Here is a 26,595-nt window from a genome sequence, read left to right as displayed (position 1 = left end):
TAATATAGATTCTCTCTTGCCTGTAAAATATGTGCACTGTTTTCTTGCTACAGTGTGGATTTAAATATCAGATACACAGTTACAGAGTTAATAGCAAGGTAAAAATTACTGCTTCCCTTCCTGGCAAAGATGTATTTTTAAATTAGCCATGAACAAGGACGACGTGAACTACACAACACTGTACGAAAGTCATACACCGTGACATCTCAGAACTGCAATGCATTTTCTTTCCTCCGTTTGTTCTCAATAACTGCTATTTAAAGTCGATGCTACAACATAATACTAATTAATTTAACAATCTTATGTAGCACAGATGATTAATTTATGCTAAGATAATGAAATGAAATTTAACCAATGATAAAATAATGAAGTAACACATTTTGAGAATTTGATAAAAAGCTCAGAAGGATGAAAAATCCTTATTAATGATTCCTAGAGTTGGCTTCAGTAGAACCTTTTTAAGACTCAAGTTAATTGATTCCTAAATTAAAGCATTTGTAAAAGCTAATCCAGTGTTTCAGATAGAAAGATTTAGAAAATTATCCTATTTTGAGTCACATGAAAGAAACACATATAGACCAGAAAAAACACTGGGAATATAAATGAGGAAATAGAGCTAAAAAAAAATAAATTCCCTCAAGGTAGTAAACAACTCATATTAGGGTCTGTACTGAGGACATATCTGTGCATTTGAGAAAGGGAGAAGATACGGGCACAGTTTTGATCAGTGAAACTCAGTTTTAAGAGACCAGATAGCAAATTTCAGCAGCAATTGGCCAAGAAACTTCCTCTCCCCTGCCATGAGCTTATAGGAAAGCTATTCTCACACACATGACAAATATGATTTTGAAGTGGAGAAAATGAGCAAAAAGAGTTCAGCTGATGTCTCAGTTACAAAAGAACAGAAAGAATTCCAATAGTTGTCACTATTCTGGCAACTTCCCCCACCCCCCCAAGTATTGCATGCCAGTATCATACTAGACTTCAGGGAGTTTTATTTATTTTTTATTTTTCTTTCTCTCACATCAGCTCAATAGTTATTACCTAAAACAATTTCTCATCTGACATCATTCGCCCTCATTAAAGTTTGTAATCCTTTAATGTTTATAATGTGAAAGTTGTGGTTAACTTTAGCGAAGTCCTCTTATGGAATGCCATCTAGTGGTTTTCTCTCAGAAGAGACCAGCTTCTGCCTTTTCCAAGGCTGAAAAAGCCTTCAACACCAAACAATGAGGCAAATTACTTTCCACTTTTTCAAAATCTAAAGATTTCTGTAATTATAGTAATAATAGTTGAAAAAAAATGCTAAAGAATGCAGTGAAAATAGTTGCTAGAGTATACCTTAGGTATACTGTTTTTCTCTTCTACTGTCCTCCCCAATACCTCGATTGTATGAGATATTATATAAAGATGTAAGTAATCATTAATAATAATGATGTGACAGGTAAATTTATAGGCCTAATGACTATGAAAAACGGCTATGACAAAATATGTAAGGTACTGCAGTGGTGCTCTATCATAAACGTTTAACAAACTGCAGATTTTTGTCATACAGCTATATTCCTACCTTTAAACTTGCGAGAACTTTATTAATGGTACTGAAAAAACATGAGTAAAGGCAAACTCGCAAAGTATCTTTAGAGCTTAGTTTGGATATTTTAATCAGGGCTTATAAGCTTGTAAGTTAAGTAAACAGAAGCTTGTAAGCTAAGTAAACAGAAGTTTTCAGAAGAGTCAGGCACTGTTTCCATTTAAATGTTTGAAAGAACCTAGATGTGTCAAGAAAGATCCACTATTTTTTTCATACTACTAAGTAACATTCAAGGTCATCAATAATATACAATTAAATCTATAAAGTACACATGTTTATATACAAAGTCTTTGTAAGACCCCAGTACTAAAGTTTGTACCATGTGTATGATGCTAACATGGTAAACTACCAGCTAACCAAGAAACCTGTTCCTGCTGTCACCTTAAGGGGTGGTCTTCCTTCTCCCCCTCGCCCCTCCAATCTTGGGTCTTCCCAGTGCTTCCCCTGAGTCAGAATTAGTGTTTATGTGGGCCGCGAAGTCAGCCAGTTCAAGACAGTGATTCAGCCGAAATCTAAAAAACTGTTATTTTTGGTAAGCCTAGTTTTCATTACATCAGATCCCCGATCTCAGTATCTGCATAGTCATAAAGACCCTGGCAGTGGCTGGCAAAAATACGCAACCAAAGGTGGGAGAGAAGAGCAGGATCATACTTCTCTACAGCTTTGATTTTGATTTCAAATGGCCTATAATACCTGTATTTGTTAACATACAAATACAGATTAAAAAAAATAAGAAGGATGCAAATACCCTGTTAATAATAAATTACAAAAGGAAATAAACCAAAGGTTGGGTAGTACAACAGCTGCGAATTTTCTTAAAACTATTTTTTCAAGAAATTGGAAGCAGTCTTTAGATTACTAAATGTAAGTGGACATTGGGACGAAACATGTTTTTATCAAGTTATTATCTTTAATTTAAAGACAACTGTCAGTAACAATAGATTAATAATTAACTTTTTTTTTTAACTTTCAAGAGGTTACACCATTTTGAACATTATATTGGCCATCTCCACTGGTCAGAAGGAGGTTCTTCAACTAGAGGCTCCCATGGTTTCCACTGTACCATTTTTCTTGCCAGGGAAAGCTCATTTTCAGCCTGTTAATAAACACCATACACAAATTCTTAAATTCTATACAATTGCCAAAGTATTAAATGACCTCTATTTCAGTTCATTATCTCGGTGATGTCACTACCTATCACAGTCACAGCCTACCACCAATTTAATCTATCAACAGCAAAAGGAACTGTGTGTTTTGGGGGTTTGGATTTTGTTTTTAAAAAACATATTGAATCACCCTCAAATACAAAGACAGGTTTCTTCACCTGGTCATTCCCAATGACAACTTCATACTCCCAGTCTATTTGGATTATCCCCCAATATTATTCAATCATCTGCCCTTTACACTGATTTAGACTCTGTAAGAAGGTATGCATGCTATATATGTAAACATAATACAGAAAACGTGTTCAGTTTTAGTACGGTCATCCCAATCACTACATGACGATTCATTTTCAGATTTTACCTGCACAATGACTTCTTCTATGTGACCACTATTCAGTTTGTCCTGTAGTTTTTGCACATCAGTCTCCTGTGTATTCAAACACGTATAAATGAATGCTTTGTTTCACTGAGAAGTAGAAAGCTCAGATAAAGCATGAAAACAATAATTTAACCAGATCACACTCTAGTCTTCCTCAGAACTACCATCAAATTAGCTGGCTTCTGTCATTTTACATTATCAAAGAAATCTCACACACTTTTCTTATTGGAAAACAAACATCAAAAATATGAAAAACATACTATTAAATGACATTCAAAGAAGCATTAGCAGCTAAGGGCTTTAGTATATATCTTGTAAGAAAATTTTGATCATGGCTTTTTATAAAATGATATGCAACCTTCCAGTTATCACCTTAAATATACAATACCAGTACAGCACAGTTTAATGTACCAAAAAGAACTTTAAAATGTCAAAGGCAAGGACTGTGCTATGATACTACATTGGTAAGAGAACATGCATCTTTTAGTGCAAGTGTGTGGAAACTACCACCGTTCTACGAATCTTAAAAAAAAAAAAAAAGCTTTCTTCTAATTTTCACAGAAAACATCAGTAAGAAATTATTCTTTTTAATATACCATCAAAATATTCCATTCAATAACAAAAATAAACCTCAAGACTTCCAATTATTTCAGAACTGATACCTGAAAGTTACATATACTCCAGAAAAACACCCACTCATTTTGAAAATCATTCTTCTCATCCTAAAAATCTTTTCATGTGTAACATTTATGAAACATCACTGTACTTACCGTTTGCACCAAATTAAATCGCTGATTTACAATCTGCTCAGTGTATTTCCTATATGCTGCATCTTTAGGAATATTTTGCAGGACACCAAGGATTTTTGTGTACAGTATTCGTAGGCGCTGAAGTGACCACAAGACATTGTTAGAATACACAACTAGAATTATTCAACTTCTTGTCCTACTTAACCTACTAGCTAACTATCTATACACAAAATATAGAGGATTATGGTATTCAATCCAGAAATGTAGGATTAACAAAATAACTAAGTCTGAACCACAGAACTGTCTTGGGTAAGACTGGGATTTATCAGGACTGGGAAGTTACCACTGTCAGATTCCTCAAGAAAAAAGGAAAAAAAAAAAAAAGTTGCAATCTGAAGTACATTTGATGCAAAATGGAAACAATAAAAGCTGTGTTTCTAATACTAACCATACTTCTAAAAAATGAGGCGAATTCATGTCTAAACCATCAGTTTCTGAAAAATTACCTGGGAAAGATACAAAGAAGCACATAAGCTACCAAAGCATAATGAGATTTTTTTTTTTTGGCACTTCTAATGCTGGTACAAAGCTCTGAGTGACAGATCTGAATTAAACTAAAAAGTGAAACTTTTATTGCTGGATTTAAATGCAGTGATAAAGGACACATTGGGTTGAAGAAATTGCAGCTTTTGGGCCATATGTTGGCTGCATAACTGTATCTAACTGAAGAAGAATGGATATCATACAGGAACAATAAAAAATAGAAGCAGATACTGCAGTCAAAGAAATACAAAGAAGAAAAAACAGGAAATGAAAAGGGGACTGGCACAGAATCTATACTTCAACTAAAGCACTGTTGATTTCTTTACTCATGGCTTTATGTCACTGAAAAAAAAAAAAAAAAAATGTAGTAAGTTCAGCCAGAAGGTGTCTGACAAGGCTGTGGACTATGCTGGATTCATTTGTACAGAACAGTAATGATTTTTTCTATGGTTCTTTTTGATAGTGTTCTTAACTTTTGGTGGCAAAAGCATTTTTGAAATAGAATCATTGCATGGTGGGAAATGTCAAAGCATGAAGAAATGAATGAATTATTGAAGTCCTTTCAAAGCTCATGCCTCCTGAATAAGCAAGCAAGATGTGGCAAACATAGTTTCACTACTGAGCCTGTGGAGGTAAAAAAAAGTACTAAACTGCTACAAGAATCACTTAATGTGGTTCCTGAGAAGCACTTAAGTGTTCCAATCTCCACAGCGCTTGCCATTACAGGGCCTTGAGGTGGCTTTGCACCACATGGTTAGCCTCTATCATGTAAGGCTAGCCTATCCTCTTAGTATAGGTCTAAGTTATTTCAGTACTTGTTGGAAACACAACATAGCAAGGCAGCAAAAATCTGTATGCCTGTGATGTAGAAATTACAGTTATGAAGAACCAAATTTGAAGATTTCTTTGCTTTTGCACTGGAGATAAGAGAAATTAAATACCAGTTCATAAAAGTACTTATACAAAGGAGGTTTCTGAAATCGGCACATGCAACAAAAAGTACCTGTGCAAAGTAACTCCTAATGATATGAATTAAACCTTTAAGAAGTAATTTGCTTCCTTTTATCGCTCTGGAACGTTTTTACACTTTCATTAAGTTGCCACCGCTTTAAGGTACACAGCGTACCTACATACACAAATATGTAACAAAAAGCTTTGATCTCCGTGACAATTCCCATTAAATGCAGAACACAACACGTGACATACCTCATGAGGGTTTTCAGATACAGCCAATCCTACAAGTCCAGTGGTCTGCACAGAAAGCATAAACATGTCTAACATACCAAAGCATAGAATCCCATACAGCTTATTTTGGTTTGGCTCAACATACACTTGACGGGGACCGTCCTGGGACATAAGCCTCTGCCTCCCACCACACGCACGGGACCCCACAAATTTGCTGCGTTTTGACCAGCGCACACGAAGGGGAGAGACAGCGCGATGAGAGGGAGCAACTCACACTACAAAGCGGCTGCTGCAAAGCCTCCCGGGTGGGGTGCATTCCACTTTACCCACCTCCTTCCTCCCCACACAACGAGCCAGCCCCCTCCGCTAAGGGTCGCTGCTGCCCCGCGAGCAGCTGGCGCCGGGCCCGCCGTCCCCCGTGGGCCCGGGAAGGGAACCGGGCCCTTTCCCCGCGGGGCGCCCCACTCTCACCCCGCCCCTCAGGCGCCCCCTACCCCCTCCCCAGAAACCTGCCGGGGCGGGGCGAGGCGAGAGCCCGCAGCGCAGGACGAAGCCGCGGCACACTGCCAGGCTCAAGGACCCCTGCGGCGCCTCACCTTCCTCAGCGCCCCCGCCATGGCTGCGCCGCGCCAAACGCCCCGCTCCGCCACCCGCCGCCGGGCGCATGCGCGGTGCCGGGCGCGTGCGGTCGCCCGTTAGAGGACATGGCAAAGGACACCCGACCGCGCATGCGCCGCAGCCGCCCCGGCTCCCGATCCCGGCGAACAGCGAGGCGAAGCGAGGCGAAGCAGGGCGGGAGGATGGGGAAAACGCGCATGCGCCGAAACATGTGCACCTACCAGCGCATGCGCCGAGGCGAGGGCATCCCCCCGGCGTATGCGCCGTTTGAAGGTGGTGCGGAGGTTGCGCGCGTGTGCGTAGCGGCGAGCGCGGTGCGGCTGCCGTCTGTTCTAGCCGGCCCGGTGCTCGCCGCCGCCTCCTTCTCAGGCGGGGGCGCGGGGGAGGGTACCGGCCCGGCCCGGCCCGACGGCGTTTCACCCTCTGAAGAAAGTCTGTTTGTGGTGTGGTGTGGTGTGGCGGTCGCTGTTGGGGGCAGGCGGCTAGGCCCCTGCTGTGGAACTGCGGGCACGGCAGGGCAGGGCAGGGCAGGGCGCGGCTTGGCCTCGCCCGCGTGGCCTGTCCCGGTGTGGGGAGAGGGTGCCAGACCTGCTCGCAGATCCGCGCCTCTGAAACCATCACAGACTGGCCCGTCTGCAGTGTTTATTCAGGAGAGGCGTCTGATTGAAAGGCAGCCCAAGTTTTGAAGCCCAGTGCTTTGAGATGTGCTGAGTATGCTATAGCAGTATGCTACAGTTAATGCTTTGCTGCACTTACGTAGATTTGAATATCCCTTTTTAAGTATAGGTTGACTGCGTGAAAGTGCTAAAGGTAGCTTATGGTCAGTTTGCAGAAGTTAGTTTCTAGATGAGGAATGCTCTCTTGAAAGATGTGCTTACTAGAAATGCATTGCAGAGGAGTTGTAAGTGCTGTATGTTGTATTTAGATTTTCAGCATGTTTCTAGTAAAGATGTGATATGCATTTGATTGATGTGTTTTGTGTGGCTGGTGACAGTACTCGGAATCAGCTGATTTTTGCCAAGTGATAACTGCCAGTAATGAGTTCTCAGAACTACTATAAGTTTATAATTTCTGATTTATTTTCCAAATGTTTTGCAGAGTCCAAGTGTAGTCCAAGCTTCAGAGTTGATTTCAAAGCTCCCTTTCGTGAGTCAGTTGTGTCAAGCCTTAAAGCTTCAGAAGTATGTTTGGCTGCTGCTCAGAGCAGTCTTGTGTGATACGTACTTGGAAATAAAGCTGTTTATGTCCACACAAGGTGAGATTTTCATGTAGTAGATGTGATTTGAATATGTGTCAGCTTCTGTCATTCTTTCATGAAACACTGACATGTTCAGGGTTTGTAGAAGTTTCTAGTACATGAATTATAGTTTTCTGCAACATACATGTAAAAAAATAAATACTTTCTGATTGATAACTGATACAGTGTGTAACTAAACATTTTTATGCCTGGGAATAGGGTCTAATTTAGAAATAATGCAGAAACTTATAAACAATCAGGAGATTATATATTTTTAGCAAAATTCATATATTAAAAGGTTGTAACTGCATGTATGCTATCAGTCAAGTCTTCCCGAGGTTGATAATTTTCTACCTCTGAGACTAGTCATAAGTATTCTGGAATTTGTTTAATAAGCAGAAGCATGCATATACCTTCTATGAATTTTAACTGTGAGATTGATTTGACCAAGAAATTGTGTTAAAAATAGGTAATTAACTGCAGAATCAAAATTAAGGATCAGTGTAATAGAATATGGCAAATAGGTAATTTCTGAGTTAATGGAATGAGTTAAAGTGAAAAAAGTTGTAAAATACTGATGGAAAATAGAAAACTTAATTAAGGGACTTGAGATAGAGTGGGAGAAAACAGCAATAAAAAGACAGTTTAATTGACTTTATTGGTGGAGATGAACACGGTGTTCATCTGAAGATCCAGTTGTCTTACCTTTATGGCCTAGCTGCTAAGTTAAAGGGTGAATTTTGCATAGTGAGTAAGATTTGATAATAATTGTGGTGTAACTTTATATAGTATTTATTCTGGACAAATTTATAATTCCTTTGGCCTGCTCCTGAGGTCCTCTTTTCTATAACTGGTAAGCAAATGCAACAAACTGAGTTTCAGAATATCGTAGAGTTCTCCCTGAAAGCCAGTCTTTTAATAAGACATGCACTACTGCCATTCCACAACTAAAGCAAAGTTGTTAATACAGTTTATATCAGAATTCAGAGTTTGTGCTTCACCACTTCCACGTGTTCTTCAAGATTGCATCAGAGAGACCTGGGGTTTCTTTCCAAGGCACTGAGAATCTCTCTTTCATGTGAAAATTACATTGTTTAAAAATTTCTGCCTTTTTTATTGGATCATCCGTGCATTTTTACCTTCTCTGTGATGGTCCAACGAGATGATCTATCTCGTGATTACACTAACCGACCACAGCACAAATTGTTCTGTGCCTGTCAATCTTTAGCCAAATTAGCTCAGTTAGCATCGTTCAAACAGTAGTTCTGTCTGTTTAGACAACCCAAGTATGTAGGTGTCTTTGACAGACCCTAGTACAAAGAGTAAAAAATAGTAAGCCATGTTGATGAGATGGTTCATGAAATCAATCCAGAGTGACACAGTAGGAAGTTCCTCAAACTGCCAAACTCTGTTTCAATACATATTTTTTTTTAAAATATAACAACTCCAAGACCTAAGACGTATTGTCAGAGTACATTCAGTAATTATCTGGTTTTGAAAACAAGCCAAAAAAAAACCCCAAAACCACCCACACAGCATTTCACAGATAATATCTGTTTAGCACTGGGTACTCTGTTAAGAGTATTATCCTGTGTGTTAATACATAGCGCGTAGGCACCCTAAGAAGGCCTTGCTATAGCTGTGACTTCTCTTCCCTTTTTGGTCTCACCAATGAATTTATCTCACTGGGAAGTCTTGCTAATTGCCATATGATTTGGTATCTGGAGAAGAGTCTCATTTATTCTGGCTTTACGTGCATGGAACATAGTTGACTGATGGATTTATACCTTTTAACTATGCAAGAGCAGAATCAGACACTTTACATAGCAATGCAAAATATTAAAAATATCTGAAAAGCTAAACAATACTGTGCTCCTAATGTGGACATGTAGGAGTTCTGATAGTGTCCTGGTTATGTAAAGGAAATGAAAGAACTCAAGGTAAGCAATTAAAACATTTGTGTTGTTTATCTGTATATATATTTATACATTTTAGGTATTTTTTTTTATTATATAAGAATATATTTCTCTTCTTACCTCTTAGTCAACAGTAGAGCAGGGTCTCAGCACTGTTTCTGTCTGCGTCTGTTCTGATTTTTTTTGGAGGCTCTCCATGCTTACTTAGGTTGCACTGGCAAAAGAAGTTGCAATGAGTATTTATTGTCATTAAATGGTTTTCTTGATCTTGTGTCCAGAGATGAGATGCATGTAGTGCCTGACTTAAGCTTACAGTTTTACGGTTCTATAAATGCAAGTGAATCATGGGGCACAGAAGAGTTCACAGTGTACAATTTCATTTCATCAGAACAATTAAAGATAAGTTGGAAGTTTGTCGTTTCACTTAGTTATATTCCCTTATTGTCTGTTCATTTTGGTAAAGATAGGAACTAATTGGTTAAAACTAAAACAGGACAGAGGTATTGCATCAGTGATACGTATCGAGCTTCTTCCACATCCCGTGCCTGTGATTTAACTTGCTGGATACTGCTATTCTCAGTGTTACTTGGGTTATTCTGCTTTTGCATCACTGCTCGCTGTGGTGCTGTGCCTCCTGCTTCTTTGTCCAATTTCAAGTTACTGAATCTAGTCAAATAAGTACTATAAGTGGCTGTCATTGAATCTATGAAGCTTTGCATCATAGCAGCCTCAGAGGGAGAGATTAGTGTTTGGTGATGTGATATGGCGGGATCTACAACTAGTTAAACGCTAAACCTTCTCACAGATTTGTTTTAATTTAGGTGAATATGTTACCAGATTTTGTTAATGTAGCCCTTGAGACTAAGTTGGCAAATAATTTATTTTCTTAATGAGAGTTGTTGAACCAATGAGGGCACAGATAATCTTATTATACCGTTCAGACCTTGTGTTACATTTGATGAGATTTTAGAGAAGTCATGTGTAATACTTCCCTGTGGGTCGAGTCTGCTTATGTTACAGTTGTACAAGGTCAGACCTTAATTTATCTAGCAACTGCGTATTTAATTTTAGAAGTATCACAGGACACATCAGCTTGCGGGGCACCATTCCTGGCGGTTCAAAATGCAGGCCCCAGAGTAACAGTGGCAAGATAATGGGTTGAAAAGGTGAGAATATATTATATGCTCGCCAATTAGACTAACAGAGAAATAGTTTAAAACTGTAATATTTAATAGACTTGAGTCCAAATTTAGACTGCTATTAATTAATTTATTGCTATGAATAAGCTCTTTGCATGCCTAAGGGCCTTCTATTTATAGAGAGCAAAGCTAGGATTGTCTAGTTTATTTTAAGGATAAGAAATTAGAATAACATTAACACTGACATAACTTTAACTTTATATCTATGCATTTAAAAGCAATGAATGCTTGATACACTTCTTTCACAGGAAAGATGCAACTTCCATGATTAGCAAGTAGTTCAGATTTTTTTCAATTAAGAAACACTAACTTAATTTAAGAGGGCAAAACTTTTTTCTTTTTTAAGGAAAACAGCAAGAAGTAATGTCTAGTTTTTCAGGCATAAATGGAAAAAATACCAGAAAAATATCAGACTACTTAGTATGTTGTTTAAGGAAAATATTCTTGGTAATACAAAAAGTAAAACTGGCTTAGACTAAGCATCTGCCATTGTTTCTAGTGATCTAGTGCCTGGGTCTGGTAAATGCGAAACTTCCATAGGTGAATGGAAGAAGATTTTGCTGCTGAGCTTTTCAGCCTTTCCATTGCCACATCAGGTAATGTGCCAGGGATGTCTTCTGCTGCTGGTCAGTGTACCAGCCGTGCTGTTATATTCCTCTGTGATCCTAGTGGAACATCCATGCTTCAGTCAGACCTTGTCACCTCAGCACAGTGTATTACCAGCAGTGATACAGCAAATCAGGCTCTCAAAGCACGTATAGACCCCTGGCAGTGTGTCCAGCACTTGTGCTGTGGTGAGCTGTTTGCCTTACACTTACTCTACCATATCACAGCCACTTGCTACCTTACTGGCTTTCTCATTCTATAGTATATTCTTAATTTTTGTAGGTTAAGATAATTTGAAAACAGTACACCCAACAATTCTGAAACACTGCTCATCTGAGACCTTTCTGGTTAAGTGTGTATTCAGGCAGAGCTCTGTGTTGCCTGGAGCATGGTCAGTCTGGGGAATACAGCAAAGCAGGAGATTGCTGACCAAATGGGTATGGTTGTTGTATGACCAGAAAAAAGAAAGCAAGTTTCTATGATGACCTGGAAACTGATTTCTTCCTGTGATCTGGAGATAAAGGTGAGGTAGAAAGGCAATACATTTTTTCTGAAAATAAAAGGATTTTCTTACTAAATTACTGTCGTGCAAGATGTGCTCTTAACTCTTCTTGGAATCAGTGATGTTGGAGGGTATTGATCACCTCACAGGACTAAACTATAAGTGAACATCTTCATACAGATGCTGTAATATACCAGAAGAGCCTTTTTTCAGAGACTTTGCAATGTGAGGGTCTAATCTAAGGCCTATATAAGTCTTCAGGAGTCTTTTTGGTTCAGGCTCAAAGATAAATATAATATGATTGACTGTAATGTAATAATGTTCAGTTTCAGTTCTCCTAAGGACAGCAACTTCAGTAGGGCTTGCAGGGCACGAAGATCCACCCATGTGAATCTGGTAGGGTGAGCGTGATTCATTAAAAAGATGCTTCAGAATTTCAGCACTGGCACGAAGTCTTCAAATGGAGGGTTTTCAAAACAAAAGGTGTGAAGAAAGGGAAGATAGCTTCTGTTTGCCTTTAAGCTGTTGTTGAGGAAATAGATTAAGAATTTTACATTTTTTCTTAGTAAATTCCTTAATTTCTTTATTCCCAAATTTCCTTAATAAATTTTCTTACATAAATTAACTGTTTGGTCTCATTTGGAGCACCTCCCAGCTGCCAGTGAAATGTTTAATTTATTCTAAAATGTACTTTCCTTTTAGCTGATGGTAGGAGAGGTTGTAGATATGTTTATTTAGATACACCTCTATAACTGCTAGTCCAAGAGAGATTTTATCTGCCGTCTAAAAGGTTTGTCAGTCTTCAAAACAGTGCGTATTTGTGGGTTAAATGATGGAAGCCTTCAGGTGCCATCAGAATTAGAGAAGTGTTTATGAAAATGTAAAGATAAACGCTCAAAAGAACCTTGACTCATAATTCTCCTGCCTGTCAGCAAAGTGCGTTGCCAGCAAGAGATGAGGAAAAGAGTCTCAGTTTCATGGCCTTACTGATGATGGGAATTTTACATTATGATTTAGAAGAAACTTGTGGCAGCATTTAAAAAAAAAAAAAAGATGGTCAGCTGCTTTGTTTTGTATAGCTTTTTGAAGTTGCTGCTTTGTAGTACACCTTGGGAGTTTGACATGGGATATCTTCCTTTCTGCTAAAGCAAACTATATTTAAAAAAAAAAAACAATTTCTTAATAATTTTTTTTTTCTGCGACAAACTTGCTAGGCTGTCATAAGCTTGTTTGGATCATAAGAGTTTCAGAACATCGTTATCACTGTTTTTTAGAATTACAGAGAAGTTCATATTGTCCATCCTGTTCAACAGGATGTCAGTCAGTCAGCATTATCTGTAATTTCAGAAATCTTTTTTGTATGAGAAGTTCCACCTAAACTTCAGTATGCCAGAAGATAACTGTGAGGACTTCTAAGCATTAATATGTTGTGCAGCAGATTTAACGTCAGGTAGCATGTGTAAGATTTTGGTACGTGTGTCTGCATTGTGCTGACCAGTTCATCAGTCTGACTTGTGTGTGAAATCTTTTGGACTGTTACGCTGAAGCCTTCACAAAAGGAAGGAACAGAGAGACCTTCAGAAAAGCATTGTCTTTTATGAACAACATAAATGTCTATTCTTCTAAGCCTCAAAAGAAAATGTGTCTGTGAATATTTTTTTATTATTATTTGTGGAAGATTTTTACAATGAGAGGTGGCAGTTCAAGACCAAAGTTGTATATTTTTTCCTTCAAAGAAAACGGGACTGAAGTGGAAATTTTTGTCCAATTTCCTTCAGATTGTCCATCCTTGCAGTTAAAAACCTGGGCCACAGTTCCAGCACCTACTGAAAGAGGTGAGGAAACGTTATGTGGGAATCCGAATCCAAGAGACCTTTAGCTTCTGAGTCAACTTGACTCTACGTCCTTACTAATTTCATTTTGGTTTGCAAGCTGTATAATAATACACCAAGTAGTAAGGTATTTGTGGATGGGATTATAACCTTGGCTGTGGTACATTGATTGACTTATTATTTATGGGGACAATGCAGAAATCAGTCTAAAAAGAAGTCTGGTTAGCACTTTCCCTTGAAGATCATTTTCAGAAAACGGCCTCCACATATTTTCTACAATGTTCCTCCTCTATTTGCAAAATGTCTAGGACAGCACACAATGATCGTTCTGTGAGAAACATACCATAGATGCTTAGTATAATTAATATTTGTGCAACACTTTGATGATAAGTGTTCTGTGTGGTAGATACAGTACGTTACTGTGTAAACTGTAGGACTAGTAGTTGAAAACTTTTTAAAAAAATAGTTCAGCATCTAGTGTCCTAAGTCTGATTAAAGGACAAATGTGTTAAGCCACTAAGATCAAATCAAACAGAAAAACGTTGGCAAAACCCAAAGCAAAGCCCACTTGTGAAAACCTAGGTAGGTACAGCTAGGCATATATTAAGTTTTTGTTCCTTATATATCTTTTATGATATATATGATATATAAATACTACATTTTACACTTCAGGAACCTACAGGAAGATGTTGTAAAGAGCAACATTACTGAGCTTCCAATTATAGTTATAATTTACTAGCAAGGCATTCAGTTGATGTGATATCAGTAGCAAAAAGCATAGTGAACATAAGCCACAGTTAAAGTTGGTGATATGAGCAGACTGAATTTAAGCTGGTGACTATAGTTAAAAGGTTTGACATATTCTGTTACTGATCCACTGAGCCTTCCATCTACTCTCACACCTTGAAAATAATAACTGGCATGGCTTGACCATCACCCGGGTTTGTGTTCCAAACTCCTGTGAATGTCCATTAAACTTCGTGACTGCGGAAGTAGTGCAGAGACTCGAAGTCCTTAGTCTGCTTTGATAGACCATGCTTTAGCAATGTAAAAATAAAACAAGATTTGCAAGTGCTTGTGGTTTTGGTTTGTGTTTTGGTTTTTTTTTTTTTTAATATATGAATGACCACTAAAAGTGATAATGACACGAGACCATTGTAATGTTTTGTTGTACAACTACCTGTCTGTGAAGTCCAAAAATCTTGTATGCTATTACAGTAACATAAAGTAGGTTTTGCATTTGGTATTGTCTCCCTCAAAACCCTTATTTTTTCATTTGAGAAAACATCCGCATTCAGCTCCAGGAGAGGAGAAGTGAATACAGGTTACAGCTGAAAACTTTTCATAGAATCAGAGAATGGTTTGGGTTGGAAGGGACCTTTAAAGGTCATCTAGTCCAACCCCCCTGCAATGAGCAGGGACATCTTCAAACTAGATCAGCTTGCTCAGAGCCCCATCCAGCCTGACCTTGAATGTTTCCAGGGATGGGGCATCTACCATGCTTGTGGGCAACCTGTTACAGTGTTTTACCACCATCATTGTAAAAAAATTCTTCCTTATATCTAGTCTAAATCTACTGTCGTTTAATTTAAAACCATTACCCCTGTACCCTATTGCTGCAGGCCCTCCTAAAAGGTCTGTCCCCATCTTTCTTATAAGCCCCCTTTAAGTATTAAAAGATAATAAACTGCATTCAGAACTGGATGCTGTGTCACCATCTAAACTGTAATGACATGCTGTGGGCTTTGGGACGTCGAAATGCTGTGTCCTAATGGCACTGGTTGGTGGATCCATCTTGCATCTGCTGCCAGTGCCACCCTGTGTGAAGGAAGTGGGAAAAAATGCTCTTTCCCCATACAAAAGACCAAGTTAGTTCAGAATTTCTCTGAAATAATTTGATGTTTGTGTAAATCCTGAATAAGTACAATGTGTGAACACCCTTAAAACTGGTTGTGTGTTTAATTCTGAATTGCAGATGCTCTGTAAATAATTCTTAAACAATTTGAGTGTTTCTTTTTTGTGTCTAAAATTTTAAAATGTATATGTTTGTGTTCATTAATTCTTTGTGAATGCCTGTGTTTGATAGGAATCATTCATGAGGTGGTAACTTTGTTTACTGTTCATTATTCGTGCTTGTATGGAAATCATATATTCACTGGCTTGATGGCCACAGCTTTCTAAAGGGAAAAGGTTCTTTTTATGGTTTACAAATTGTCCAGTATTTGTCAGTAGATGACAAATGTAGTGTGTGAACAATAAAGAGCTTTTCCCAAATGGTGTGTCTAGACTAAATGTTTCCAGGGTTGATTTCTATCACCATTTTTAAACAGGAATTCACCAAAACATTATTATATTAAAATAAATTTATGGAAACACCTGATTTTATTATAAAAAATACCTTAAACAAGATATGATCTTTAGCAGTATTTTTTGTGTGTATTTCAAAATAGCTCATCATTATAGCTCACTGTAAAAAATGATGGATGAAAGAGAAGATTTGGTTGAAGATCTGCTCACTGAGTATGCCATACAGCTTAGCATTCAAGAATCAAATGGGGCCAAACCACCAGTGTCTTCCAGCTGTAATGACAGGTACTGTCAATTCCATGTGTTAGAGATTATGCCATATTTTAACAGTGTTTTGAGACGTCAATATTTAGTGCCTTATGTTCCTAGTTTGACTATTACTCCTTTTTCTCAGTGGAGCGCAGTCTGAAGCAATGATTGAAAAGAGTAAACAAAATAGAAATGTTGATTTTGTTTTTCTCAAACATTTCTAAATCTCAAACTTTAAAGACAATAAATTTGGATTTCTTAGTGATCTGTCTGCTCTGTAATTGTCCCAGTCTTTCCCTATGCACTTGGATACATACATGTACAGGAAAAATCCAAACCAGAACAACAGCAAAACCCACAGGGGTGTTCAAGCAGGGTTTCATATATGACATTAATGTTATGGTTAAGAGTGGTTGCCAGGATTAGGAAATGTAGGGCTCAGCTGAGCTATGTGGGGTGATGAGAGCTTAGGGAAATGAGATTCACGTGGCTAAACTAATACTTCCCTTGGCTTTTCAGGCCATTTACCTTCTTATGAAAAGTGTACGTGTCAGGCAAAGCTAAGTTTTGGCTTAAGTTGTTCAGCAATAATGCCATAAATACATTTTGTAGATTGCTCTGTCTGAAATGGAAGGACGTAGAACTGTAAGTCTTGGGGCACTGTTAACCTTTCCTTATTTCCTGTGGGATCGCATGAAGGTTTGGGTCGTCATGGGGCTGCTGTTGTAGGACTGGAATCTCCCTTTTCACTGAAAGCTCTCAGCAGAGCCACTGGGTACTCATGTTACTTAGCTTCTTTTTTGTTTAATTAAATCTGATCTATTTTTTAATATGTTTTTATCATCAAAATAAGGAACTAGCAGACACCAGCCTTTAAATTCCATCTCATGGAGGTTTAAATGATATTGTTAAAAACATTACAACTCTTTTTCAGGGAAAAGGGTACTACTGATGCCATCAAACTCCCCTTCATTGGTTAATATTGACATTCTGACGCCATCACATTCTCATTCACTGTCTAAGGTTTCTGAATCTGAAGGGCTTGTTTCTGTAGTGTGGGGCAAATACAGCTTTTTAGTCCATGTCAGATTTCTTTGCCAAATTAGGAGTTTTATCACATCAGCCTGCATCAGGAATTGTGCCTAACTCAAGAACTTTGGATACTCTGAAGGTCCACAGAACAGGTGTAACGTAAGGTCACAAGGCTAATCAAGATTGTAGTTGATATATTCAAAGGAAAGTTGGCTCAGATGAGAACCTAATGGAAAATATTGAATAAATAATGCATCTACTTTTTGTTTGTATTTTCTATTTTCTGCTCTTTTTTGGATAGTTTTGTACCACCTAGTGAGGAAAACAGGAAAATTGTAACATCCATAAAGCAAGGTAAAAACCCTAAAATAAAGTAGTCCCTTCACAAGACTGAGCTTACCATATATTATTTTTACAACTGCATCTCATTTATCTGTTGGATTTTTAAGGTCAAGTATTTGGGCTCCAAGAACTTGTGAAACACAAATATGCTTTGGATGAAGCTGATGAAAGAGGGTGGTTTCCACTGCATGAGGCTGCAGCTCAGCCAATTCAGCAAATACTTGAAATCATTTTAGATGGTGAGTAAGGTAAAAATATCCCACAAGATAAGGGGAGCAGTACAGAAACAGAGAGCAATAAACAGCCATCCACAATAGGCTAGAAGTGTTTACTAAAAAAAGTACGATCAGATCCTCCATGGAGCATCTTGGGTATGTTGTTTAAATATTCAGGCAAATTTTCTTTTGGGAAAGTTGCATCAATTCACACCAGCAGAGAACTTGGACCGTTTTTAACATTTTGTTCAGAAACCTACAGACACAGCAAAAATTAATGTTCAGCATTCAGTGTGTTTGGAAGTACTAGTTAGGTTAAGTTAAACATAATTACAAGTAATTTTCATAAAGGCTTAGTATTTAAGGATTTCTGGTATATGTGTTTGTGTTAACAGCTTTGTGCTTTAATTTTGTTTTATCTTTTCTCACTTTTTTACCTCTAGCATCTTATAAAACAATGTGGGAATACAAAACATGTGATGGAGAAACACCATTAACTTTGGCAGCAAAAACTGGCTTTGTGGAAAATGTAAGAACGTTACTGGAAAAGGGTGTTTGGCCCAATACCACAAATGACAAAGGAGAAACTCCACTTCTTATCGGTATTTGCCTCTTCTCCCTGGGTTTAAGCAGAGTGAATGGCAGCACTTCCCCTCTACTGAGTACTCACCTGAGTACTCCGGTGGGCTTGTGTGGTTTAGATGCTGGTCATCTTTTTAGATGAAACTAAATGCCCAGCACTTGGTGAAATGTACCCAACGTTCAGATCAGCACTCATTAAGCTTTCTTATCTTAAAGATTCTCCTTCAGGTGATTGTTGAGCTTCTCCTAAGAAAATGGGACCTATTTTTTTGTTCAAGGTACCTTCCTGTCTCTTCAGGTGCTATAAGACCTTTAACAACCTGGTCCTATTTGACCATCTTAAGGTACAAGTACGATACAGGAATAAGCTGTTGCTCTAACTTGAATGTACTTTTTCTGGAGGTCTGGAGTTTATTGGAGATTTTTAGTTTTATTAGATGATTTCTTCAGGAGACAGCTATTTTCAATTTCAAAATCTCCCATCTTATTTCCCTCCCCTCTTGCACTGAAAATAAGGTTCAACTACGTTTCTAGGTAATACCCCAGTCTAAAGAAAAGTGATTCCTTTGAAAGATTTTATGGTATTAGTAGACTTAAATAAGCTTTACTGTACAAGAGTAATTTAGCTATATTAGCTTTAATTTCTGTTGAATGTCAAAACATCTTTATTCTTCTGAAGAGAATCAATCTGTGAAATTAATACAATATAAGAAAATACAATATATAATACAATTATCAGTATTAAAATATTCAGTTCTCTGAATTGTTAACTTTCTCCAGATGTGATGACCGTATTAACATTTTAAGACCCTGAGGCATTTCTAGAGGGTTCCTCTGCAATGTCTTGCTTTGCATTGTTTCAGCTCTTTTCAATAATTGTAAGTCTGCGAAACTTTTAAGCTGTTTTCAGCCCTTGCTTTTAATGAATCCTGGAAAGAGTTAACTAGAGCTTATGCAAAGGGTCTTTCTCCCTTGTAATGACAGTTTATTTTCCTAAATATTTATCTGTACAAACTCCTGAAAATGAGGTTTGTCAGCTCTGTATTGTTTATGTGATCCTTTTTATGTTTTTGTGTCACTTAGCACTGAAAATGTGGAAGTAGATATCGTTCATCATACATTTCAATCTTAGTCTCAGTGAAATAGAGATCAGGTGCTTAACACTTAATAGATGATGCTCATGATTTGGTTACTCCTTTTAATATTAAAGCTCTGGAATAAAGGGCTCTTCTGAACAAAGTTAAATGCTGAAGAGGTATCTATCTAGTGGGATGGCTTCTGCTTCCAGGTACATTTAGTAATACTTTACTCCAAAGCAGTTGTGGATAATTATGAAGAGTGTTACCTTGTAAAAACCTTCTTACTTGTATAATGGGACATTAACAAAAGTTAAATTTACTAACCCTATGACTCTGATCTCCTTCAGCTGCCCCACCAGTCAGTAGAGAGATCTGCTATTCCAAAGGGTAGTTCAGAAGTAAAATTAGACTCTTACTCAGGATCACTATTTTATATGTAAATAATTTGCAGGTGTAGTTATCCATGAAAATTTCAAACCTGGAACTTCAAAAGGGCAGAACATGGCCTTTAAATATGACAAATGTCAACTGTAATTTGGCTGACAACAATACATGCTAGGGTTAGAGTTACCAGGTGACAAAGTCACAAGTGGAATTTTCTGGGAACACTAGAATGTTTGCACCAACTTTAGAAGTAAGGATCGTATTCGAATATTATGTTATTTTTATTGTTGCTTTTCCTTGTGATACACCTCCGACTGCTTTCTCAGAATCGAAGAGGTGCTGCTTTTGCCCTCCATGATCCAAACTGACGTATTTTCTAGCTTGTGTTGGTTTACCTTGATTTCCCAAGCAGCTGATGTTAGCATTTATTTACCAGTAAATTGGATTCCCAGAGTTCTAGGCCTGGAAATCTTTTTAATTTCCTCATATCAGTACACAAGGAAAAGCTTTTCTAAACTTACTAGATGTCTTTAACTTTCATGACAGCATAACTGAAAATGTAATTTTATTATTCATTTTTTAAATGTCTTTAAGCTATAAGAAGGGGCTCTTTTGAAATGGTATCCACTCTGATTAAACACAACTGTAGTATCCACCAGCCGTGCGTAAAACGTTGGTCAGCAATGCATGAAGCTGCAAAACAGGGACGCAAAGACATTGTTGCTCTTCTTCTGAAGAATGGTGGAAATGTGAACCTTAAGGATGGATATGGAGTAACACCATTAGGTGTTGCTGCTGAATATGGTCACTGTGATGTGCTGGAGCATCTTATTCATAAAGGTATGTAGTCAGGTAAAAGGGAAATACACTTCTGCACTGACATTCGTCTTGCCTGGTTGCTCAGGTGTTTTAGGGTGATCATGGAAAAGGAAGGAAAGAGTAGTGATGAAGGAGAAGATTTGCTTTCTTGGAAGGAGAGGAACCATATATGAGTTTTCCTGCTAGACTGGAGTGATGCTTAAACGTTTCCAATAATGCATGTGAGAGGAGTGGCAGAGTTGATAACAATCCATTTCAGTCAAGGAGGGACTTACTGCTATACAGTAAGCCCTCTATTTTTCTTTACTCCCCTCCCTCCCCTTCCTCTCTTCCTTCCTTCATTCCTTGTACAGAATTATATTGGTATTAATTAATGAAATTAAGTATTTTTGAAATATGCCAGAATTTTTGAAATCCTCAACTATAACACACATGGTCAAAGCAGACCCTGTTCAGGTGAACATTTGAACATGTATCTGTACAACTCTTGTTCTGCCTTTGAGTTTTAAATTTGTCATAAGAAGTATGTCTTGTTTTAGTGAAGTTTTAACTTAAATATGTCTGAAAACTAAGAGGAAAGTACTCTGGGCTTGTTTTTTTGATGATCTGCAAATAATTTTGGATATAATTATAAACCCTGTATCCTCCTTCAAGGTGGAGATGTCCAGGCCTTAGCAGATGATGGTGCCTCAGTACTGTTTGAAGCAGCTGGAGGTGGTAATCCAGACTGCATAGCCCTTCTTTTGGAATATGGAGGAAGTGGCAATGTGCCTACTAAGGCAGGACTGCTTCCCATACACAAAGCGGCTTATGAAGGACATTACCTGTGAGTATGAGCTTGGACTTACATTTTCTTTAAGATGCAGTGTGGCACAAGGTCACATTGAAGAAGATTGTCATAAACTTCCAAATGTATAGATCATTTATATTTCAGGAGTGCCCGTTATATCAGGTTGATTTAACTTCTAAGTGTTTTTTAGTGTAAACAAAGCAAAATGCAAAACATACTCCTTAGAACTAAGTTAAAACTGCTGAAACAACTTAAACACAAGGTCCTATTTGACAGTTCTCAAAACTGGCATTTCTGTGTTTGGATCTTCCTGTGTAAAGTGTCTAGCTGGTAATTTAGTATACAGCTGGATGAGGGTCATTTTCTTCACGCAGGGAAGCGATGCCTAACTAGTTTTATTTACTTTTTTTTAGGGCCCTGAAGTATCTCATTCCGGTCACGTCCCAAACCTCAATCCAGAAAAGTGGGTTAAGCCCTGTTCACTCCGCAGCAGATGGTCAGAACTCGCAATGTCTAGAGCTCCTCATTGAAAATGGTTTTGATGTCAATACTCTCTTGGCTGAACATATTTCAAATAGTTATGATGATGAAAGAAAAACCGCACTTTATTTTGCTGTTTCTAACAATGACATTCTTTGCACTGAAATATTGCTCAAAGCAGGGTCAAATCCAAACAAGGATCCTTTAAACTGTCTTCTTGTGGCAGTGAGAGCTGGCAACCATGAAGTTGTAAGGCTGCTTCTGTCTTATGGAGCAAACGTCAATTGCTACTTTATGTTGGTTAATGATACACATTTCCCCAGCGCCATTCAGTATGCTTTGAATGATGAGGTGATGCTGAGGCTGTTGCTCAATCATGGATATAATGTGGAGATGTGTTTTGACTGTATGCATCAAGATATCTTTGGAAATTCTTTTGTGTGGTCAACTCCAGAGGAAGAGATTCTCCCTGGGTGGACTTCTTCTGTAGTAAAGGATAATCCAGTAAATACATAACCTTCCTTCCTTCTCTTCATTTTGCTCTTTTCATTAGCCAGCTTTAAACATTCCAGATGATTGTGCAGAATTTAAGATTAGCATACTAGCAAAATCCTTTTTTAAAACACTCTAAAAACAAACCAGCCATTTTTCATTTTCTACTCTGAGATAGAGAAATTTATGTTCATAGAGTGGTTTTAGTTTGAAGTTCATATGTTAGAGATTTAGGAAAGACATTTTAAGAAATCATGAGGCAGGATTCTGGAATTTCTGTTTCTGTCCTAACCAACAGAGTAGGTGTGTTTCCAAATAGGTATCGTTGTTGAACAAAACAGTGCCACAATTTACAGCATTGTTATAATTATTACTGGCTTTCAGGCCTATCCAGACAAACTAAAGTATCACAAAAGCATGGAAGAAAATTGCTTTTAAAGTAACCTACCTAGGCATCAATTTATGACTGTTAAAGGTCATTGCTAATACTTTCTTGAAATTATCCTGTGTAATTGCTTTAAGATGTGTTATTTTGGCATTCCTCTGCACAGATTTTGAAATTACGACTTGATGTGTTTTCCCTTTCAGTTCTGTGACTTTATTGCTGTTCCTTGGTTGAAACATTTAGCAGGAAAAGTGGTTCGTGTTTTTATAGATTACATGGATTACGTTCCTCTATGCACAAAAATTAAGTTTGTCTTAGAAACACAGAAAGAATGGACAGAGATTCGTCAGATATTGGGTAAATATCTAACTTACAGTTATTGATGTTATGATTTATTATAGGTGACTTTAATTGCTTATGTGAGGTCACATTCATCCAAAGTGTTGTAGCAGTCCCAATGTGTACTACCTAAGAACCAGGTTGTGCCTGTTATCCACTCCTCACGTTGGGACAGATCTTTACCTATTGCCACTGGTCATAAGTTAGTTAATCGGACTGGAATATGGCAAACATGCACCTGGTGAGAATTAATGTCATAAGGAATGTCACTGTTGTGTGGGAAGCCCTTTTAGTTAAGCAAGACCACTGAGGTAATTCTCAAACTCATTAACCCATGTAACACCAGTCATTGCACAGCTATGGGACACAACTTTTTTTATTGAGGAATATTGCTCATACTTCCATCCTTCTTTTTGCTTCCTTGATCTCTCAAGTCTATTAATCATTCAAGGATTATTGTAAGAGCATGTTTGAGATCCCATTATGTTCAAGGTGCTAGGTGGTGACAAAGAGTGTGCCATCACCAATCTGTGTACCATCATTTCCTAACTCCAATTTACATGATAGACATCTAGAGTTGCCATTACTAGTACTATAATTGCGTAATATGCATAATTGCATAACTTTACTTTTGAAGTTCTTCACATTAGTCTGGACCTTCTACCATTGGTGACACCAGAGTCACCCACCTTAGGTGAAATGACCAGGTTTCACCTATCTTAACGTAAAAAAATCTGTTGGGGAATGTATTAAATGTTCTCTTTGCATGAATTAATTTTATTTGACTTTTTATTTTGTTTAATTTTAAATAGAATTTGATTTAACATCAGCTGTTAAAAACCAAAATATTTAGGTTTAAAACTGGTACCCTGTATTTAAGTTTGCTTCAGTAATTTACATTGGCATGCTGAGGAACTCCTTTTTGTTAGTGTCACAGGAACATCGAAATAATTTGCTAATCTTAACTATGGTGAAAGTTTTTGTTATGTTCAGGAAGGCTAAATTAAGCTGAGCATTTTGACTGATGTATATTCTGGTAAGATGTATTTGTTTAGAAGACTCAACAGGCCCAAGCATGGTAAAGTCTGGTCCTGGTGCCTTATTGATACAGCAGAAATGGAAGGTGCTGTGTCTGGCCTCAACATGCAATTTTTAAGATGTGCACCTAGGGAAAGGAGAGATTGTTCATCAGTTACCATTGATTATGCTAAATAAAGTCCTGGTTTAGGTGTTCAGATGAGTACTTTGGAGACAGAGTACAGTGTGCATATTTCCAAAGTGAGACAGTAATGTTAAACAGACACCTGACAGAAAAAGTTTTGCTAGTAACATCATTGTGTATCATCACAATTCTGATGTGAAAAGAATGGTATTTTATTCAGAAGTGGCAAAATAGTAACATCCCAAGGAAATAGATTTTTATATTAATTTTATCAGAGCATGTTTTGAGATTGTGAACTAGCTTACGATCATTGTTAATGTCATTGATTTTCTCACCCTTTTTCTCTCACTATTGTTTTTAGATAACCCTCGCCCATTGAAACATCTGTGTCGCCTGAAAATACGTAAACTCTTGGGGTTAAGGAGACTCCAGAAATTGTCATCCATGAAGAAGTTTCCACTTCCACCAGTTCTCAAGAACTATATCCTATATAAAGAATATGATCTGTATGGAAAAGGGATACATTTAGAATAGTTTTTAAAAATAACTGTGTATAATCTGTAATTTGACTCATTTCTTCACTATTTTTTACTAGCTAAAGAGCTGCTTGGTGTTTCAGATACATTCACAACATTATGATATTTGTCAATAGTTGTTTTATGGGAACAAATTTTTCTTCAAAACTAGCACATTAAAGCTCATGTTTTAGCACAACATTGTACTATCTGAATATAGACTAAAATCATAATAAAGACACTATAATAATTATGTAGAACAGTACACTCTAAATGGGAATTCAGATGAATGAAGGATAAAAGAAGAATTTTCATGATGGACTTGCCAATTAAGATGAAAAATACAATTGCTGCTCTCATTTTGTGGCATTAGTTTATCTATAAAAGGAAGTAAATCTCTAATTTAGCTTGGCAAAGAAAGTTAAACCATTAACTTCACATCTGTCATGTTATTGGCCTGAAATGTAACACTTTGAAGATAGTGGTCCTATTATAAAATTCTCCAAACACTTAAAAGATTCTTTTTAGCTATTTTTGCAAAGTGTTTGCTCCCAGATATGACTGCTGTGTGTGCCAGTACTGCATGTTTCAAGGCTTGGCAAAATTTGAGGGACTTTAAGCAGGCTGTTTTAAAGAAAGAGTAGGTTTTGATGGACAACCAAACTAGGAAATGGAGCAGCATATCCACTTGGTTGAGAAATGTTGCAATGTTGTAGCTTTAATTATGGTTCCCACAGAGTTTTGACAGATCACTTCTTGACCAGACTAAACAACACCCTCACTCATGCTGTGATGCACTTGGCAGTATGCTTCTGCATGTCTAGAGAAAAACACATCCAATTAAATCTTCTTTAAATTATTCTATTAAAAGTGGATTGCACTTACTCCCTTTGCTGTTCTGCCATCCCTTCCATCTCGGGGAGGAGGGGGGGGAAGAATCGAAACCCTCTAAACGCAGAAAATATTTCAGTTGGTGGATGTCAGGATTACATAGCACATAGTCAGAGTTTAGCTAAACATGTAATTTAAGAGATATGCTGGTTATGACACACATCCACACACTCACACAAACTAAAGGTCAGCTCAAGCATCCTTCTGCCCTGCTCCCTACACTGGCTCTCTCTGTTCTTCAGAACTTCTCCTTATTTACTGGATGCCATTGTCATATATAACTTATTAACACCTCAGTCGGAGATATAAATTCCACTCCCAAAGGCAGCTATATCAGTCCTTTGTGGGTCTGTCCTTCCTCGCAACAGATTTACAGGAGCAAATGGAGTGAAAATTACTAGTCTGGGACATGTAGAGGGTTGAACAGAAGGCTTAATTGCTGCTTCTGCTCTCACTAGGGCTACTAGTCATCTGGCTTTCCAAGACGTGTCCCCTGGGGTTTTTTTGCCATAAATTTTGACCAGGATGAAAAAGAATAATTTGGTCACTTGTGAAACATTTCTAGGTATCTGGCATCTGGGCCAGGCCCCTGGCAGGAGGATGCCCCAGGTGGCTGGTGACTCCAGGCACGGCCTGAGCACAGAGTGCCCTGTGAACCCAGCATGGCTGTCAGCAGTAAGGCTCCACTGGCCAATACATCCGGGACATAACGAGCTAAATGCATGTATGCTCCATAACCTATAAACTGGTATTTCTATGTGATAATTCCTAAGCAGAAATACAGGTACTTTTAATGAATACAGTGAGCACAACACAAGAATCTGGGTAGTCACGTATCTGATACAGTATACTGCAACCAGCAGAGGAAACATGATCAAATAGGGCTTTAGACAGGAGATTTTAAACCCTTTCTGTGGCTAGAGCCAAATTCCATTAGTAATTTTAGTTCATGGGCCAAGGTTTATATTTAGGACTTTATACACACTTCAGGCAATAGTTACATTGCCTGTGG

At 37.8% G+C, this 26,595-nt stretch overlaps 2 protein-coding genes across 18 annotated transcripts; one reads left to right on the top strand and one right to left on the bottom strand.

Annotated features, from left to right (window-relative positions):
• Window positions 1–2,479: 2,479 nt before the first annotated feature.
• NDUFA5 (NADH:ubiquinone oxidoreductase subunit A5) lies at window positions 2,480–6,392 on the bottom strand. Its single transcript, XM_074870148.1, has 5 exons — window positions 6,207–6,392; window positions 5,632–5,676; window positions 3,904–4,020; window positions 3,116–3,181; window positions 2,480–2,687 (listed from the first exon to the last, which is right to left on the bottom strand). The coding sequence occupies exons 1-5, from the start codon at window positions 6,225–6,227 to the stop codon at window positions 2,586–2,588; spliced, it is 351 nt and encodes a 116-aa protein (XP_074726249.1). The 5' UTR covers window positions 6,228–6,392; the 3' UTR covers window positions 2,480–2,585.
• Window positions 6,393–6,637: 245 nt separating this feature from the next.
• ASB15 (ankyrin repeat and SOCS box containing 15) lies at window positions 6,638–25,577 on the top strand. Of its 17 annotated transcripts, none has more exons than XM_074870136.1 (13): window positions 6,674–6,939; window positions 7,327–7,483; window positions 10,453–10,547; window positions 11,080–13,523; window positions 15,971–16,112; window positions 17,410–17,462; window positions 17,558–17,689; window positions 18,109–18,267; window positions 20,305–20,550; window positions 21,184–21,355; window positions 21,733–22,303; window positions 22,880–23,033; window positions 24,539–25,577. In XM_074870136.1, exons 5-13 carry the CDS (start codon window positions 15,997–15,999, stop codon window positions 24,709–24,711), a joined length of 1,776 nt encoding a protein of 591 aa, XP_074726237.1. In that variant the 5' UTR covers window positions 6,674–6,939; window positions 7,327–7,483; window positions 10,453–10,547; window positions 11,080–13,523; window positions 15,971–15,996; the 3' UTR covers window positions 24,712–25,577. The 17 variants fall into 17 exon arrangements, with proteins under 17 accessions (XP_074726241.1, XP_074726247.1, XP_074726237.1 ...); XM_074870131.1 differs by having other exon boundaries at window positions 6,674–7,483; window positions 11,080–11,176; window positions 13,467–13,523; XM_074870130.1 differs by having other exon boundaries at window positions 6,674–7,483; window positions 11,080–11,176; window positions 13,425–13,523.
• Window positions 25,578–26,595: the final 1,018 nt, after the last annotated feature.

The sequence above is a fragment of the Strix uralensis genome, chromosome 5 (genome assembly GCF_047716275.1).
Source record: "Strix uralensis isolate ZFMK-TIS-50842 chromosome 5, bStrUra1, whole genome shotgun sequence".
NCBI classification, from domain to species: domain Eukaryota; kingdom Metazoa; phylum Chordata; class Aves; order Strigiformes; family Strigidae; genus Strix; species Strix uralensis.
Note: the sequence above shows the minus strand (reverse complement) of the source record. Positions and strands in the feature narration are given on the sequence as shown.

What these genes read in the sequence shown, in the direction of transcription:
- NDUFA5 (XM_074870148.1), bottom strand. Translation starts at nt 6,227, where the DNA reads ATGGCGGGGGCGCTGAGGAAG. An exon ending in TGGCGGGGGCGCTGAGGAAG is followed by an intron (nt 5,677 to 6,206) that starts GTGAGGCGCCGC and finishes CTTTCTGTGCAG; the next exon opens with ACCACTGGACTTGTAGGATT. An exon ending in TAGAAGAAGTCATTGTGCAG is followed by an intron (nt 2,688 to 3,115) that starts GTAAAATCTGAA and finishes GTTTATTAACAG; the next exon opens with GCTGAAAATGAGCTTTCCCT.
- ASB15 (XM_074870140.1), top strand. Translation starts at nt 15,997, where the DNA reads ATGATGGATGAAAGAGAAGATTTGGTTGAAGATCTGCTCACTGAGTAT. An exon ending in TCTTCCAGCTGTAATGACAG is followed by an intron (nt 16,113 to 17,409) that starts GTACTGTCAATT and finishes TTTTTTGGATAG; the next exon opens with TTTTGTACCACCTAGTGAGG. An exon ending in GGAGCATCTTATTCATAAAG is followed by an intron (nt 20,551 to 21,183) that starts GTATGTAGTCAG and finishes TCCTCCTTCAAG; the next exon opens with GTGGAGATGTCCAGGCCTTA.